Source organism: Scyliorhinus torazame, chromosome 15, assembly GCF_047496885.1.
Source record: "Scyliorhinus torazame isolate Kashiwa2021f chromosome 15, sScyTor2.1, whole genome shotgun sequence".
NCBI classification, from domain to species: domain Eukaryota; kingdom Metazoa; phylum Chordata; class Chondrichthyes; order Carcharhiniformes; family Scyliorhinidae; genus Scyliorhinus; species Scyliorhinus torazame.
The window spans coordinates 52,152,683-52,169,590 of NC_092721.1; the positions used below are offsets into that span (position 1 = coordinate 52,152,683).

Genomic DNA, 16,908 nt, shown 5'->3' on the forward strand with positions numbered 1-16,908 from the left:
ACCCCACCAACACAGCATTTCAAACAGGTATGCCAGTTGAGTAAACATTTAGCATGTTCAGCTTAAATGAAGGTCAAGAAACCAAATTTGTCACTGTCTAATTTTTTTTGGATTGCTCAAACTGCACTGGAGTTCATGGTGCATTCTCGGACACACTTTCCTTTATCTCAGGCATCCCCCAGGCTCTTTCCTCACTGTTACCTCTTTGGATCATCATCGTATTGTGTCAATTTTACTGATAATCCCATGGTCCTATTGTTAACTTCCTTCAGACTGCATTCTCAGTGTGCATAGCTGAATGATTTGGCCTGGATTCTCATGTTTTAGGTGCTACCATTATGGGTCAGTCTGCCCATTAATCTGACCCTATTTTCCCAAGTCAGGTCTTTTCATACAGCGTAGGCTCGCAGCCACTAAGCCCGGATGCTGTTGCCAACATACATAATCTGGCTGCCAACATGCATAATCCTAGAGTGCTATAGTTAGACCACTGGAAGTTGACCATTTAAAGGGGACAGAAGAATCCCAGAGATTTCAAAAATGTTTTCTATGTGAAGGATTCAATGGAGGGCTACAATGGTATGGAACAGGAAGTTTCAACTGAGCTCTGTCCTTCCATTTAAAGTATTCTGAAGCCTTGCTATTGCCACCTTGGCCTATCACCATCCTTCTCAGGCCAATCACAGGGATCAGCTGAGAGTGCAGTATCAGCTGACAAGCAAGGCCCTCCTCACCCCTCACCCCTCACGCAGTTGCACACTGTCATAACCTGCCCGAATTATATTGGCTGGTTACCTCTGGTACTTGAGGAAAATGGGGCTGGATTCTCCAAAAATGGGGCTAACGCCGGCGTAGAAACACTGGCGTTTCACTCCCCAGTTTCTTGCAAAAAATAAAGAACTATTCATTTACCTGCAGGGGGCTAGCTAGGACCCGGGGAGCTTCACTTTGGCTGCGGATACGGGCCCCCGCACTTCCAGGTCCGAGTCCGCGCACAGCGGCGAGCGCCGTGGCGGACTGCAGACCATCAGGGAGAAACAAGGTCCACCCGATCGGCCCTGCGCCCCTGTACCGGACCAATCGCTGCCCCAGCCGCCCATAAGGCCCCCCCACCAGGGCGGCTGCGGACTTGCGTGAGAGTTCCGACCGGCCATACGTGGTGAGAAGCACGCCGTCGGGAAATCGGCTGGGGAGTGGAGTATCGCTGGGAAGGCCTCTGGCAATGGCCCCCCAGCCACACGGCGTGATTCACAGACGAGCGATTCTCTGGGGCCTGGAGAATCGCCGGAGTGGTGCCGGGCACGATTCGGTCGTGAACGTCAATTCGCCGCCCCCGCTCCAAATGCAATTGCAGTGCGCGGCTGTGGAGAATCCAACCCATGAGTTCCCCCGATGAGAGGGGGGTGGGGCAATCATTAGCAGCACAGCTGTATAAATTGAGCTGGCCAGTGTGGTACTGGGTAGAGAGGGAACCAGCAGTGAACTATTGGCCCTGTGTACATATTGTTGTTAATAAAGTTACTTTTTATTCGACTCTACAAACTCGTGTTAGATTCTTTGTGACCCTCACAAAACACACAATGGGCAAGAAAGGTGTTGGTTTGTGGTGAAGGTAGTTAGAGTGAAATTGAGTTCAGGGCAGGAATGCTGCAGGAGGTTTCAGTGCGCAATCTTCAACCATTTTTAACCACTTCTACTCACTTGCAGGTGGGACTGCCAGGGAATATCCAGCTCACAATAGCTTCATCTTCTGTATGAGCTTCCAAAATGCAAATGGGTATCTTGTTTGTTTTGAGAACTTTGGCCTCAAGCCTTGGCTCAGTGAGAATTGCAAGGGAGGTAATAGCAGGGGGGCTTGCAATAATTTTCAATTCCACTCTGGCCACAGGAGTGTGGGATAACCAATGTGGTACCATTATTCAAGAAAGAAGGGAGGGATAAACCAGGAAACTACAGAACAGTCAGTCTAACCTCAGTGGTGGGGAAACGATTTGAAGCAATTCTGAGAGACTGAATTATTCTGCAGTTGGAGAGGCAGGGATTAATCAAGAACAGTCAGCGTGGTTTTGTTAAGGGGAGGTCATGTCTGATCGACGTGACTGAATTTTTCGAAGAGGCGACCAGGTGTGGATGAGGACAATGCATTTGGACTACTTGAACTTCAGCAAGGCTTTTGATAATGTCCCACATGGGAGACTGATAGCGAAGGTACGAGCCCATAAGATACAAGGAAATTTGACAAATTGGATCCAGAATTGCCTGAGTGGCAGGAAGCAGAAGGTAATGGTTGAGGGGTGTTTTTCTGACTGGAAGCCTGTGTCCAGTGGGGTCCCATAGGCATCAGTGTTGGGCCCTTGCTGTTTGTGGTTTATATAAATTATTTAGACTTGAGTGTAGGAGGGTTGATCAGTATGTTCGTGGATGACACGGAAATTGGTCTGGTGGTAAATAGTGAACAACTGCCTGAGATTGCACAGAATATAGATGGGCTGGTCAGTGGCAAATGGAATTCAATCCAAGATTGTGCATTTGAGCAGGACAAGGAAGGAAAGGATGAGCTTTCATGCATGATGATGAACGGTTGGACCCTGGATGCATTGAGGATCAGAGGGACCTTGGTGTGCATGTACAGCTTAAGGTAGCGGAGCAAGTGGATACAGTGGTCAAGATGGCATATGTTATACTTGCCTTTCTTAGCTGAGGCATAGAGTTCAAGAGCAGGGAACGTATTTTAGAATTGTATAAAGTGTTGGTTAGGCCACAGCCAGAACATTGTGTAGTTTTGAAATCCACATTATAGGAGGGATGTGATAGTACTGGAAAGGGTGCAGAGGAGATTTACCAGGATGTTGCCTAGACTGGAGAGTTTTAATTATGAAAAGAGATTGGGTAGGCCAGAGTTGTTTTCTTTGGAGCAGGGGTGACTGAGTGGGGACATGACTGAGATGCATAAAATTATGAGGGGCATAGATAGAGTAAACAGGAAAAAAAATATTCCCCTTGGTGGAGGGATCAATGACCAGGCATCGATTTTAGATAAGGGGCAGGAGTTTAGATGTGTATCATATTCCTTATGTTTGAATAAAGCTTGTAGTCTTGCAGTTGAAGTAAATGCTTTATTGTGTAAGTTTGTTCTCTCTGCAGAGCTTATACTACATGTCATATCTGAGCTGTCTGTCTATGTCCTGCTCACTAGCTGCCGTTCCTGTGAAGAGTGACCTCCTGACTTCCTGTCTGTTTATTTATATATCTCTAGTGCTCCCTCTAGTGCTTACTTAGTTGTAGTGTATTTACATTAACTCCTTGTGTATATACAGTGATGCAGATCACTACAATGTGAGGAAAAACCTTTTCACCCCGAGGGAGGTGGGGGTCTGGAACTCACTGCCTGAAGGGTGGTGGAGGCAGAGGCTCTCCTAATATTTAAGAAGAATTTAGATGTGCACTTGCAATGCTAAGGCATACAAGGTGAAGGGAACTGGCTATTTCGGATAGGTAAAAAGGTAATTGATTTAGCCATTTTAATGTAAATATTAAAGCCCATTTTAAAATGGATTTCATCATATAACTTCAAGCATAACTTAGATTACAAATACACACAGCTTGCAGAATTTGCAGTGGCAAAGCACAGAATTTGAAACATCCAAAAAGCTAGCTAAAGTTTATGCAACATTTTACTGAAAAGTCAAATTGATATTATAAACTGTCCATTGTTCTAATGAACAGAATTGCAAAAGTTATGCAGCCATATCACAATCTGATCAAGGTCGCCATGACTACATGAACCCACCATTGTTCAGAATACAGATAATAGTGCAGTCAGCAATAAAACCAGTGAAAGCTAGAATTGATTAAACGAATATATCACATTCCAACACACACAAACATCTAGAAATGCAACATATCCGAATATATGTTGCACATTGATGATTGACAACTAACCATCCAACCAAATGCATTTGAAACCCATCCAAGCCAATCAGCACATTGCAGGGGTAGGGACAGATGGAGTCAGATTGATAACATTCTCTTTAAACATAGAGGGGCAGACATTTTTCATCCAGGATCACTCTATACCTTTTACCTGACTACTCGTTATCCTTATTTCGTATTTTCATATTTCTACTCTAACTCTTGAACTTTGAGCAAGAACCATTACTGTATTTTGAAAGTGAAATCTGTTGTAAACCATTAATCCAATTATTTCTCTTAAAGTCTTTTGCTGGCAAGGGCTTTATTGAGAACATTTGATTTGTAACCACAAGAAGATCTTAGTCTCTCAATTATAATCAATAGACACAATAAAAGATTTTTATTTTGCATCCGAGAAGTGTAACTTAAATTCTACTGAGTTTTGAAGTGTATACAAGACTACACTTAAACCGCACGGTAGATTCCTACACAAGGCTATGAGCCAACTGCTGGAAAATATGATTAGAATAGTTGGGCGCAGACGTGATGGGCTGAAGGGTCTTTGTTGTGTTGTAGACCTCTATGACTAATGATAGTAGGAATTAAGATTTTGACTTATTGGCCCGGCACAATTAAATCATTGCTGACTTTTAAGATGACCAGGATTCTTGCTGAAGGCTGGCAATATCCAGCAAATACCTGACGTCCTGCAGCAAAACCACAGTGGGAGGTGCTGGCTGGACAGAAGAGATGAAGCTATGTTTTATAAAAATTACTTCTGTCAGACCTCCTGGTGGGACAGGAACATTGGACCTCTGTAGTTTAGCCTGCCTCCACCCATCATTCTGAGTACCCCTTTTATATTTCTCACATCTAACCAATTCCTTTCACTATCAATGGCTTCACCCCAAAAGAAAAGACCAGCATTTATATAATGCCTTTCTGACCACAGGATGGTCCAAAGCAATTCCATCGAAATACTTTTGACATGCGGTCTATGTTGTAACATATGCTGTAGTTAGTCCTTCAGTCAAATCAACATGCTTATTATTTCATAGACACAGTATTTCATAGAATTTACAGTGCAGAAGGAGGCCATTCGGCCCATCGAGTCTGCACCGGCTCTTGGAAAGAGCACTCTACCCAAGGTCAACACCTCCACCCTATCCCCATAACCCAGTAACCCTACCCAACACTAAGGGCAATTTTGGATACTAAGGGCAATTTATCATGGCCAATCCACCTAACCTGCACATCTTTGGACTGTGGGAGGAAACCGGAGCACCCGGAGGAAACCCACGCACACACGGGGAGGATGTGCAGACTCCGCACAGACAGTGACCCAAGCCAGAATCGAACCTGGGACCCTGGAGCTGTGAAGCAATTGTGCTATCCACAATGCTACCGTGCTGCCCTTTCTTACCATCTTTTCTTGCCGTAAGCAGAATTTCCACATCACTGCCACTGCTTAAAGTGGACTCAAAAAAATGTAATTTCTGTTTTCATGCTCAACACTACTATCATATATCATCTGCATACTCTTCCTCCTCAATAAACATGCTGTGGTGGTATGTATTAGGGGTAATACGGTACACCACGTGTCGACAGGCTATTGGTGGAGGGATGCCAGGTCCTGATACGATCTGCCACCTACTGGACTCCACCCCGAAATGCCGGTATAAGAACCCAGTTTTTCCCTCCATTTCCCTCAGCAGTTGCATTCTGTAACCACGCTGCTGGGGATAAAGTTCTGCTTAATAAAGCCTTCAATTGACATTACCTCAACCTGCCTCGCGTCATATTGACGGTGCTACACATGCAAATACTTTGAAATCATGACTATTATGCGAAATAATTTGCTCCATGTTCTCAAAAATATGCAACTCCTCACCTTCTCCAATCCCACTACAATTTGTTTCTTTGCCATTTTATTATTTTCCCTTCCCTATTGGGGATGGACAGAAATGGATTCATTTCTGTACATTGCCTTAAAACATTATTGTAAACAATATCAACAAGCTATATAAGAGTGAGAAAGGTATCTCAGGCTAGTCTGATCCAGTTTTGCGAGACCTTTGCATCTGCACCTCCAACGACTTAACTTGTGAAGCTCAAGAAAAATACAGTTTTGATCGAGATCAAACTCAGTGCAGAGTGAGGGTCGAATCGCAGACCTTCCTGATTTGATAACCTCAGGATGGAGTAAGGGCCATCTGGGCTTATCTAGTTGGCTCCTCTATTAGAGTCCATTTTTAGGCTTTTCAGACCCAAGCTTGACATTATATAATTTATCATACCTTATATTTTACTCTTTTCAAATATGTTGTTGTCCTGTGTGAGAAACCAAAGCCCTCAACCAAATGTCCGAAAAAATATATAAAACTCTTCTTGGACCACTCAAGGTGGCTTGACAAATATCTGAACAAATAGATACAGGTGAGTGATAACACTGAATGCTGTAGGTTTCCATTAGCACCATTTCTGTATTTTATCTGGATTAGAATATATCAAATGTTTACAGCCAGAGTTATCAACACCAGGGAAAAGATAAGACTGAGATTTCTATGTTCAAAATGAATTAGTCAGACCCATTAAAAAAATTGGAACTGTGTTTACTTTTGGTTTCTACTTTCATTTAGTATTTTATATCTTTCAATGGGGATTACATTTTGAATTCCAAAATGACTAAATTTCACTCCACATAAATGCAGTTTCACAGGCCTGGTCCAGCACATAAGATTCAGTACAGTTCAATTTCTGGGGACACTGGCAGAAGGTAGCCATTATGTCAAAATATATAAAAAGAGATGAACACTTTAAAGATCAATGGGGTTAGGAAAGTAACTATTCAAGCTTTAGTTTCCCCCTTTCCACAAATGATACAAAATAAACATCGGTCTGGTGTCATTTGTGGAAAAGAATTTGAAGCTTCTGCCACAAGAGCAGTTCTGACGAAGGGCCATCCACCTGAAACATTAACTGCTTCTCTCTCCACGGATTCTGTCAGACCAAAGTATTTCCAGCATTTTCTGGTTTCATTACACAAAACCTATTGACCCAGATCTTCCGCGAAGCACCAATCACTGTCAGATTGCCACTCCGACAGTGCCTTTTTGCACTCCACTCCACTGCAGCTCCGCATTTCTGACCGGGTCTTCAGAGCCTGGCTTCTCCAGAAATGCCGCACGTACAGTCCATCTGTGAACTCCATCACAGTGGAGTAGCATTGAGGGGAAAGACTGGACGCGCCCCTCCTTACTGCACGAGCTGCTGTAAAGCAAGTTAAATGTCAGTGAATGTTAGTGAATGGGTGACCCAATGAAGGAGTGAATATGTAGAATGGTTAAATTGGTAAGGTGATGAGAAGGGTGAAGTGGCAGGTGGGTCAGAACTAGTCAGGTGGTGAAGGGTAGTCAGATCAGGTTGGTGGGTAGTCAGGTTGGGTCAGGAGGGGTATTCAGGTGGTCAGGGTTTAGCATGATCGGGAGGTGGGGGTAGTCAGATCAGTTTGGCGTGCAGTGAGAGTCATTCAGGAGCGGGTGGGGGTGGGGGGGATCAGTTCTATAGTTACACAGGTGTTAGACTTGGATTTTTCTGACTAACATTTCTTGGGAACTATCCAGGTAAGCATGCCAGAAATGTCCAAAGTCTCCAGAAATTTCACAGAGGTTTTCTCAGAGCAGGGCAATTGCCCGTCTTAACTTTAAACTTCTCAGTAGTCTTCCCTTGGAGGTCAGCACGTCAGGACTTTCATGGGGTTCTGATGCGCATCTTGGGCCATATGTCCGACCATATGGACTGCAAGACATTAACGATTCTCAACAGACAGTTAGAGAACACTGCCCCCCAGTGGTCCTGTGCATTATTACGGACATAAATCCTTAGTTCTGAATCACTACTGTATTACATTATGTGAACTAGAATGTCCGACATTTACTACTCAATTTAAAATATATACCATTCCACACTTACCAATAGGATTTCTATCAAAGAATAAAACAGGAGCTCTTATTATGGACGTAAACATTCTGTTATGCAACTCCTGTGATGCTTTAACCAATACTTTGAAAATGATCAAACTTCTGGTAATTCCAAAAGTAATCACAGCTATTGTTAAACCTGGAGGAGAAACAAAACTTGGTCAGTTTGTCAACGGATTCTAAAATCAATCATGTTTTAATATGAGATTGCAGCAATTTGGCTTGAATACACCAAATAAGATATTGAATTATAATTCACATTCGTTAAGTGTGCAACTTGGGTTCAGAAGCCTTCTCAGGATTTTCCATTCAATAATTTTATCCTGTGTGTAATTGTAGGTTGCGAGCATGAATTCTACAATTTAACTGTATTTCAATATTTAGATAAGGAAAGAAAGATGAGAGCCAAAATACAATCACCATTCCTGTATCGGAATCAAAATGTTGTAAATTTCAGCCATACACAGACCGTGGGCGTTATAATTTAGACTAACACTTCATTAGCATATTTAGGGTGTGCTGCATTGCTGTGGTCCATCTCTCTTCTGTTCTTTGTCTTGTTTCTTATTCCAATGAGATGGAACATAGAACACACAGTGCAGGAGGCCATTCGGCCCATCGAGTCTGCACCGACTTACTTAAGCCCTCACTTCCACCATTCCGCATAACCCAATAACTCCATCTAACCTTTTTGAACACTAAAGGCAATTTAGCGTGGCCAATCCACCTAAACTACATGTCATTGGACTGTGGGAGGAAACCAGAGTATCCGGAGAAAACCCACGCAGACACGGGGAGAACGTGCAGACTCCACACAGATAGTGACCCAGCGGGGAATCAAACCTGGGACCCTGGCGCTGTGAAGCCACAGTGCTAACCACTGTGCTGCGGTTTCAAAATCTGAACCCTCATACCCACTTGTTTCACAATTGTACTCAAATTTCTGAGTACTTTCTTGTTTTCCAGTTGTTTTTCAGGCTTATGAATCTTTTTGTTCAGCTCAGGAACTACTCTGATTAAGTTGAGTTGTCTTTGTTTCAGAGTTATCTGTGGAACTATTGTATAAGATCGACAACTTCACCTCAGTTTTCTTTTGAATTTTTCTTCAATGGTCAATGGTAGGGGCGGCATGGTGACACAGTGGTCAGCACTGCTGCCTTATAGTGGTTAACAGAGCTGCCTAACAGTGGTTAACACAGCTGCATCACAGTGGTTAGCACTGCTGCCTTATAGTGGTTAGCACTGCTGCATCACAGGGGTTAGCACTGCTGCCCCACAGTGGTTAGCACTGCTGCCTCAGTGGTTAACACTGTTGTCTCACAGTGCTTAGCACTGCTGCCTTATAGTGGTTAGCACTGCTGCCTCACAGTGGTTAGCACTGCTGCCTCACAGTTGTTAACACTGCTGCCTCACAGTGGTTAACACCGTTGCCTCAGTGGTTAGCACTGCTGTCTGTGGTTAACACTGCTGCCTCACAGTGGTTAGCACACGTGTCTCACAGTGGTTAGCACACGTGTCTCACAGTGGTTAGCACTGCTGCCTCACAGTGGATAGCACTGCTGCCTCACAGTGGTTAACACTGCTGTCTCACAGTGGTTAGCACTGCTGTCTCACAGCGGTTAACACTGCTGTCTCACAGTGGTTAACACTGCTGCCTCACAGTGGTTAACACTGCTGCCTCACAGTGGTTAACACTGCTGCCTCACAGTGGTTAGCACTGCTGCATCACAGTGGTTAGCACTGCTGTCTCACAGTGGTTAACACTGCTGTCTCACAGTGGTTAGCACTGCTGTCTCACAGTGGTTAGCACTGCTGCCTCGCAGTGGTTAGCACTGCTGTCTCACAGTGGATAACACAGCTGCCTCACAGTGGTTAGCACTGCTGCCTCACAGTGGTTAGCACTGCTGCCAGACAGTGGTTAGCACTGCTGTCTCACAGTGGTTAGCACTGCTGCCTCACAGTGGTTAGCACACCTGTCTCAGTGGTTAGCACTGCTGCATCACAGTGGTTAACACTGCTGCCTCACAGTGGTTAACACTGCTGCCTCACAGTGGTTAGCACTGCCGTCTCACAGTGGTTAGCACTGCTGCCTCACAGTGGTTAGCACTGCTGCCTCACAGTGGTTAGCACTGCTGCCTCACAGTGGTTAGCACTGCTGCCTCACAGTGGTTAACACTGCTGTCTCAGTGGTTAGCACTGCTGCCTCAGTGGTTAGCACTGCTGCCTCGCAGCGGTTAACACTGCTGCCTCACAGTGGTTAACACTGCTGTCTCAGTGGTTAGCACTGCTGCCTCAGTGGTTAGCACTGCTGCCTCGCAGTGGTTAACACTGCTGTCTCACAGTGGTTAACACTGCTGTCTCACAATGGTTAGCACTGCTGCCTCACAGTGGTTAACACTGCTGCCTCACAGTGGTTAACACTGCTGTCTCAGTGGTTAACACTGCTGTCTCACAGTGGTTAGCACTGCTGCCCCACAGTGGTTAACACTGCTGCTTCACAGTGGTTAGCACTGCTGCCTCACAGTGGTTAACACTGTTGCCTCACAGTGGTTAGCGCTGCTGTCTCACAGTGGTTAGCAATGCTGCCTCACAGTGGTTAACACTGCTGTCTCACAGTGGTTAACACAGCTGCCTCACAGTGGTTAGCACTGCTGCCTCAGTGGTTAGCACTGCTGCATCACTGGTTAGCACTGTGGCATCTGTGGTTAGCACTGGTGCATCACACTGCTGCATAACAGTGGTTAGCACTGCTGCCTTACACTGGTTAGCACAGCTGCCTTGTAGTGGATAGCACTGCTGCCTCACAGCGCCAGGGACCCAGGTTCGATTCCGACCTCGAGTGGATGTCTGTGTGGAGTTTGCACATTGTTCCCGTGTCCGCGTGGATTCCCTCCGGGCGCTCTGGTTTCCACCCACGGTCCAAAGATGTACAGGTTAGGTTAAATTGGTTATGCTAAATTGCCCCTAGGTGTGGTTCGAGCGATAGGGTGGAGGATTGGGCCTAGGGAGGAAGCTCTTTCAGAGGGTCAGTGCAGACTCAATGGGCCAAATGGCCTCCTTCTGCATTGTAGGGATTCTATGTTCCTTCAATTCGGTCAGCTGCTTATTCCGCACTAGTGCCTGCTCGTGTAGTTCGGGTAATGTGTCAGGGGTTTCCAAAGAGATACATTTTGGGTATTTCATGAAAGCTAATTGCCTCTCTGGCACCCTCATGTGGTTTTGTTGAGTAATATCTTTTTTCTTCCATAGCTTTATTGGGAGTTTTCTATTCCTCTTTTTAAGCTCTTATGAGCTCCACAATTTGAAGATTAAAATACTCGTCAAAGGCTCTTAATATTTCATTGAGGATGATTGAAGATTCAGCAATGCCTTCAATAAATAGTATTAATTCATCCACAAGTACACCAAAGAAGCATAAAAGCATGTTAACTTGTGCTTTTTCTGAATTCTGACTTAATCCTGGTGTACTCATCTCATCAACAATATTCTTTGTCATGACACCCACGTTTGGGTCTGGTTTGGCACTTGGATAAATACAAATTGTTCTGGATGAGTGGAGTTCTCATCCATGGTTTGAGAAGTGTAGGTTCTGTTTTAAAAACCTTCTGAATTTCAAGATGGCATCGCCGTTCAATTGGAGACATAGGGATTTCCCGCACTTGTCGGATTTGGTGGGCTCCTCTACAATGGCGATCATGCTCAGCTTGAAAAATCATTCAACAATGGCTACTTGGATTGACTGGCTGCAAACCTCTACATTTCACCGCTGTGTTTTAGGGTCGCAAAAGAGTTAATTCCCGGCCTTTGCTGGTATTTAAAGCTGATTCTTTAGTCACTATTCTACCAAATTAGTTAATTAATATTTTATTCTTTTTGAGGCAAGCACGGGCACAAGGAGTGGTCCAACACAAGACTGATCCTGGGTATGGTTTATGTACTCAGTCCTACATTACCCCCTATATATGCCAGATCCTTATATGACAGTTCAATTAAACATAATGATCCCATTCGGAAGACCAAGGAATTCTTCTGGTGTCCCAGCCAACATTCGTCCTTCAAACAACATGAATAACACTTCAAAACGAATTCAATGATTGAGAAGCAATTTAGGAAGTCCTGAGGGAATGTTGTAAAGCACAAACAACATAGATCATAGTCTCTCTTTTTATCCGCATTGCTGAGAACATTTATTTCGCGTATGTTTTTCAATATTTGACTTCACTGCTGCTAATTATACAAAATGTGGATTCATTTCTGCAAGTTCACAATAATATGTGAGGCATTTAAGTGTCAGGTATCTATGCAAACACTTTGCCGGGGGGGATAATTATTCATGGGCAAGTAAGCCTGCATTTCTTCTGTCCCTTCAGAGTGGGATTGGCACGGCATCTTTTTGTAAAGTTGGTGAAGGAATAGTACTGAATTAATGATGCAAATAAAACAGACACCATCTGATCCATACCTGCATATATGCCTAAATAAAAGTCAGTATCCAGTTGTCGCATTTTGTTACTTGAGCCATTTATTTGAGTATTATTCAACCGCTCTTGACTTGTTGCCCTGCAAAACAGAAAACACAGCATGTCATGGAAAATACCTTCATGTGCATTTGTCAGGTGCAATGTTCACCTTACTAAGCTTGTGCTGAGTTCTTTAACTCAATAATCCTGATTTCAGTCGGAGAACTAATGATACTGTGCAGAACTTTTTCCTATTGTACGATCAATCATTTTCCTTTAAAAATTACACAAGTATGATTTGTTACTTTCGTAGAACTATCCCTATTTCTGGGGAGTGTCCAGGTGTGTGTTAATAGTTATCGGGGTCCAAAGGTGTGCTAATATTTGCAGTGGATTCAAAAGACGTGTAAATATTTTTAAGTTTCTCTCACAAAGAAAAGTTTGCAAATGGCTAGAGAAGAAGCACACTGAAACTCAACCATGGATGTGCTTGGACCAAAAGAGTTTGTAACCTGCAGTTTAGATTGGTGCTGAGCTTCTGTTTGTGGAATCCTTACCGGGATCATGAGCCAGTTCTTAGTAGATACACTTTATCGGCAAGTATCCATCCCTCCAATAGCCACGCGAGGGAGAATAGCCATGGGAACTGGGACTACCCGAGGATATAAGTATTATGGCAACTCCCAGCGTACTCCGCACAGATCTGCATGTCTTCCATATGGTGTACACACACAATTTGTACATTCAGGGAGAGAAATCCCTTGTGGTTTAAGAATGCCCGCTGGAAAGCTGGGAGGTTGGCTGGTTTAGCACAATGGGCTAAACAGCTGGCTTGTAATGCAGAACAATGCCAGCAGCGCAGGTTCAATTCCTATACCGGCCTCCCCCGAGCAGGCGCCGGAATGTGGCGACTAGGGGCTTTGCACAGTAACTTATTGAAGCCTACTTGTGACCAAAAGCGATTATTATTATGTCCCCATGTGTGCAATATCCTGCACTTTGGAAAACGCAGCAATGACACTTTAACCCCCTGGCTCTCTCTACCTGACTGACCTCACCCATTGTGTGGTTGATGAAGTCACCTGCTCTCCTGCAAATGCACCAGTTACTAGTTTGATGCAGGGATGATGCGCAGTTTGTGAAATGTAGCACATATGTCTGGCTGCTGCCTGGAAGCAGCCCAAAGCATAATATTCAAAGCTACGGTCAACTTCAGAGCTACAGATATCAGCTGGCCTCCAGCATTTTGAACCAATCCCCCCTGCCAACATCTCACATAGAGACAGCATTGTCGCCTGGGAGAAATGCAGCCGGTGAAGGCACTGACACTGACAGCTGCAGGTGCTTTAGCAACTGACTATAAACTTTTCCCACAGGATAAGGTCTGCTTCTTGGAAGGACTTCTTGGTGACGCTGGTGTTTGCAGCCCCTTCAACAGGACCATGCCAGCTGAGAGGAAGAGCAGAGTTCCCTCAGTTAGACGTGCTGCCTGGGAGGAGGCTGCAGTGGATGGAGGTCAGCAGTATTGGGGGAGTGCATAACTCTTGGGTGCAATGTCAGAAAGGGCTCAATGACCTGGCAAGCTCAGGAAGGCCAAGTCAGGGAGCTAGGATGGAAGCTCAGAACTAGAACAAACAGAGTTGTTATCTCTGGGTTGTTGCCCGTGCCACGTGATAGTGAGATGAGGAATAGGGAGAGAGAGCATTTAAACACGTGGCTACAGGGATGGTGCAGGCGGGAGGGATTCAGATTTCTGGATAACTGGGGCTCTTTCTGGGGAAGGTGGGACCTCTACAGACAGGATGGTCTACATCTGAACCTGAGGGGCACAAATATCCTGGGGGGGAGATTTGTTAGTGCTCTTTGGGTGGGTTTAAACTAATGCAGCAGGGGCATGGGAACCTGGATTGCAGTTTTAGGGTAAGGGAGAATGAGAGAATAGAGGTCAGGAGCACAGATTTGACGTCGCAGGAGGGGGCCAGTGTTCAGGTAGGTGGTTTGAAGTGTGTCTACTTCAATGCCAGGAGTATACGAAACAAGGTAGGGGAACTGGCAGCATGGGTTGGTACATGGGACTTCGATGTTGTGGCCATTTCGGAGACATGGATAGAGCAGGGACAGGAATGGATGTTGCAGGTTCCGGGGTTTAGGTGTTTTAGTAAAGCTCAGGGAAGGAGGCAAAAGAGGGGGAGGTGTGGCGCTGCTAGTCAAGAGCAGTATTACGGTGGCGGAGAGGATGCTAGATGGGGACTCTTCTTCCGAGGTAGTATGGGCTGAAGTTAGAAACAGGAAAGGAGAGGTCACCCTGTTGGGAGTTTTTTATAGGCCTCCTAATAGTTCTAGGGATGTAGAGGAAAGGATGGCGAAGATGATTCTGGATAAGAGCGAAAGTAACAGGGTAGTTATTATGGGAGACTTTAACTTTCCAAATATTGACTGGAAAATATATAGTTCGAGTACAATAGATGGGTCGTTTTTTGTACAGTGTGTGCAGGAGGGTTTCCTGAAACAATATGTTGACAGGCCAACAAGAGGCGAGGCCACGTTGGATTTGGTTTTGGGTAATGAACCAGGCCAGGTGTTGGATTTGGAGGTAGGAGAGCACTTTGGGGACAGTGACCACAATTCGGTGACGTTTACGTTAATGATGGAAAGGGATAAGTATACACCGCAGGGCAAGAGTTATAGCTGGGGGAAGGGCAATTATGATGCCATTAGACGTGACTTGGGGGGGGGATAAGGTGGAGAAGTAGACTGCAAGGGTTGGGCACACTGGATAAGTGGGGCTTGTTCAAGGATCAGCTACTGCGTGTTCTTGATAAGTATGTACCGGTCAGGCAGGGAGGAAGGCGTCGAGCGAGGGAACCGTGGTTTACCAAGAAAGTGGAATCTCTTGTTAAGAGGAAGAAGGAGGCCTATGTGAAGATGAGGTGTGAAGTTTCAGTTGGGACGATGGATAGTTACAAGGTAGCGAGGAAGGATCTAAAGAGAGAGCTAAGACGAGCAAGGAGGGGACATGAGAAGTATTTGGCAGGAAGGATCAAGGAAAACCCAAAAGCTTTCTATAGGTATGTCAGGAATAAGCGAATGACTAGGGAAAGAATAGGACCAGTCAAGGACAGGGTTGGGAAATTGTGTGTGGAGTCTGAAGAGATAGGCGAGATACTAAATGAATATTTTTCGTCAGTATTCACTCAGGAAAAAGATAATGTTGTGGAGGAGAATGCTGAGCCCCAGGCTAATAGAATAGATGGCATTGAGGTACGTAGGGAAGAGGTGTTGGCAATTCTGGACAGGCTGAAAATAGATACGTCCCCGGGACCTGATGGGATTTATCCTAGGATTCTCTGGGAGGCCAGGGAAGAGATTGCTGGACCTTTGGCTTTGATTTTTATGTCATCATTGGCTACAGGAACAATGCCAGAGGACTGGAGGACAGCAAATGTGGTCCCTTTGTTCAAAAAGGGGAGCAGAGACAACCCCGGCAACTATAGACCGGTGAGCCTCACGTCTGTAGTGGGTAAAGTCTTGGAGGGGATTATAAGAGACAAGATTTATAATCATCTAGATAGGAATAATATGATCAGGGATAGTCAGCATGGCTTTGCGAAGGGCAGGTCATGCCTCACAAACCTTATTGAGTTCTTTGAGAAGGTGACTGAACAGGTAGATGAGGGTAGAGCAGTTGATGTGGTGTATATGGATTTAAGTAAAGCGTTTGGTAAGGTTCCCCACGGTAGGCTATTGCAAAAAATACGGAGGCTGGGGATTGAGGGTGATTTAGAGATGTGGATCAGAAATTGGCTAGCTGAAAGAAGACAGAGGGTGGTGGTTGATGGGAAATGTTCAGAATGGAGTACAGTCACAAGTGGAGTACCACAAGGATCTGTTCTGGGGCCGTTGCTGTTTGTCATTTTTATCAATGACCTAGAGGAAGGCGCAGAAGGGTGGGTGAGTAAATTTGCAGCCGATACTAAAGTCGGTGGTGTTGTCGATAGTGTGGAAGGATGTAGCAGGTTACAGAGGGATATAGATAAGCTGCAGAGCTGGGCTGAGAGGTGGCAAATGGAGTTTAATGTAGAGAAGTGTGAGGTGATTCACTTTGGAAGGAATAACAGGAATGCGGAATATTTGGCGAATGGTAAAGTTCTTGAAAGTGTGGATGAGCAGAGGGATCTAGGTGTCCATGTACATAGATCCCTGAAAGTTGCCACCCAGGTTGATAGGGTTGTGAAGAAGGCCTATGGAGTGTTGGCCTTTATTGGTAGAGGGAGTGAGTTCCGGAGTCGGGAGGTCATGTTGCAGCTGTACAGAACTCTGGTACGGCCGCATTTGGAGTATTGCGTACAGTTCTGGTCACCGCATTATAGGAAGGACGTGGAGGCTTTGGAGCGGGTGCAGAGGAGAAGAGGAGATTTACCAGGATGTTGCCTGGTATGGAGGGAAAATCTTATGAGGAAAGGCTGATGGACTTGAGGTTGTTTTCGTTGGAGAGAAGAAGGTTAAGAGGAGACTTAATAGAGGCATACAAAATGATCAGGGGGTTGGATAGGGTG

At 45.0% G+C, this 16,908-nt stretch overlaps 1 protein-coding gene across 3 annotated transcripts in view; it reads right to left on the reverse strand.

The window, feature by feature from the left end:
* Positions 1-16,908, reverse strand: part of abcc4 (ATP binding cassette subfamily C member 4 (PEL blood group)) — a 742,685-nt gene that overhangs the window by 322,291 nt on the left and 403,486 nt on the right. For all 3 annotated transcript variants that reach the window (XM_072476237.1, XM_072476236.1, XM_072476238.1), the window contains 2 exons: positions 12,355-12,452; positions 7,885-8,031 (listed from right to left, as the gene is read on the reverse strand). In XM_072476237.1, coding sequence (XP_072332338.1) covers positions 7,885-8,031; positions 12,355-12,452 — 245 coding nt within the window. The remainder of the gene's footprint in view (positions 1-7,884; positions 8,032-12,354; positions 12,453-16,908) is intronic.